The sequence below is a fragment of the Medicago truncatula genome, chromosome 4, assembly GCF_003473485.1.
Source record: "Medicago truncatula cultivar Jemalong A17 chromosome 4, MtrunA17r5.0-ANR, whole genome shotgun sequence".
Lineage (NCBI taxonomy): Eukaryota > Viridiplantae > Streptophyta > Magnoliopsida > Fabales > Fabaceae > Medicago > Medicago truncatula.
In genome coordinates, this window is record NC_053045.1 from 35,557,086 (window position 1) to 35,558,729 (window position 1,644).

General features: G+C 31.9%; 1 protein-coding gene across 1 annotated transcript; it reads left to right on the forward strand.

Moving 5' to 3' along the window:
• Positions 1 to 936: 936 nt before the first annotated feature.
• Positions 937 to 1,275, forward strand: LOC11443224 (auxin-induced protein 15A). Its single transcript, XM_003607116.1, has one exon. It carries the CDS (start codon positions 937 to 939, stop codon positions 1,273 to 1,275), a length of 339 nt encoding a protein of 112 aa, XP_003607164.1.
• The last annotated feature ends 369 nt before the right edge of the window (positions 1,276 to 1,644 follow it).

The following is a 1,644-nucleotide window of genomic DNA, read 5'->3' on the forward strand; positions in this document are numbered from 1 at the left end:
TGGTGGGGTCAAGATAGTTTATGGATACCACCTAAAAAGATGAATGTTTATTGGTTGGGGTAAATTATCCATCATTTTTCCATGGGTATCTTATTTGTCACCTTTTAGGAATTTCGTATTTATAGCGTACTAAACTCAAAGTTTCTTAAAAAAAGACAATTAGAGATAATCTTAATGTGGTGAGAATCAAACTTGATGTTGTTAGTTAGACCAAATGTTCGTTAACATGAATGAATGTGGATCATAAACATAGGATCCCCTGCCTGTTTTCATTGGATTAAGATTACTACGTGACTGCTCACCTTATCCATTTCTCTACAAAATTGTAATCAACCCATTCATTAATTTTCCTTCGACCTATTAAGATTTCAGGTGTAGCGCCCACATTCTTGTTTTTGTTTGTCGCCATTTTTTTTCTTGTTCCATTCGTGGTTTTCAACTGATGAATGAGAAAAAACATTACATGTGTGCAACGTTGTTTGTAGCGTGCTAAACTAAGAGAACTCTGAACATAATAATAATTGTCACATTGGTAGCTAGGTTGAATAGATAGAAATTGGTAATAACCATGAATAATTGACCAATTCATCTTCATTATTAACATTCATGATTTATCAAATCAAACCACTGACGTCAACAACGTGGCCACTTCAAGAACCTGCATCACAGAAAACAAAGAAGTTTTTTGTGTGAAAATACTGTGGGCAATCTAGTTATTATGTGAAGCGCCAAGTTGGACCTGTTACACTTACATGCATGATTCAAACTAGTGTCTTACATTATTAATTATATAGTAAAATAAAAATACATGTGTATATACATAATACATGCAAGTATATATATAAAATCATGTATGATTCAGAATTTATAGAAAGCTCTTAAAAAAAAATTGATATACAACTACTAGCTAGCAAGTGTGTTTCAATATAAACATATATGGGTATGTGTATGCTTCTAGAGATGATTCTACATGCAATGAAAATGTTACGACTACGGTCTCAATACTACACAAAGCATCATTTTTCAAGACAAAATTCCAAGAAAATTGGTCATCATGCTCCAAAAGGACATTTTGTGGTGTACGTGGATGATAAGGATGATGAATATATGAGGCGGTTTGTGGTCCCAATATCGTACTTGAAGCAACCTATGTTTCAGGCCTTGTTGTGTTGTGCTGAGGAAGAGTTTGGTTTTGAACATCCAATGGGAAATATTGTTATTCCATGTTCCATTGACTATTTTGTTACTCTTACTTCTCGTTTCAATGTCTCATAAGTATATATATACCACACTAATTTGTATTTGATGTATATGATATGTGAGAAAAATAAGATCGTGTATATCTCACTCTTTTGAAGTGAGTAATTATCGTTTCAATGGTTGATTTTTGTCATTAATTTTTTTCTTTTAAGGTGAATTACTATTTAATTGCTTTTAGATGAATGAAACTAATACTCCAAATGTTATTTTATTCATAGCATTCCTTCTCTTCTCATTGTCATTCGTAAACGAAGAGAAGCAGCATGGGAAAAGGTAAAATAATACACTTTTTGCGGCAGATCATGCAAATAATGTAAATGTGTTACTAACAATACTAGTGAATGTGTTTGGATAAGTGTTATTCATTATAGTTTTGATTAAAAT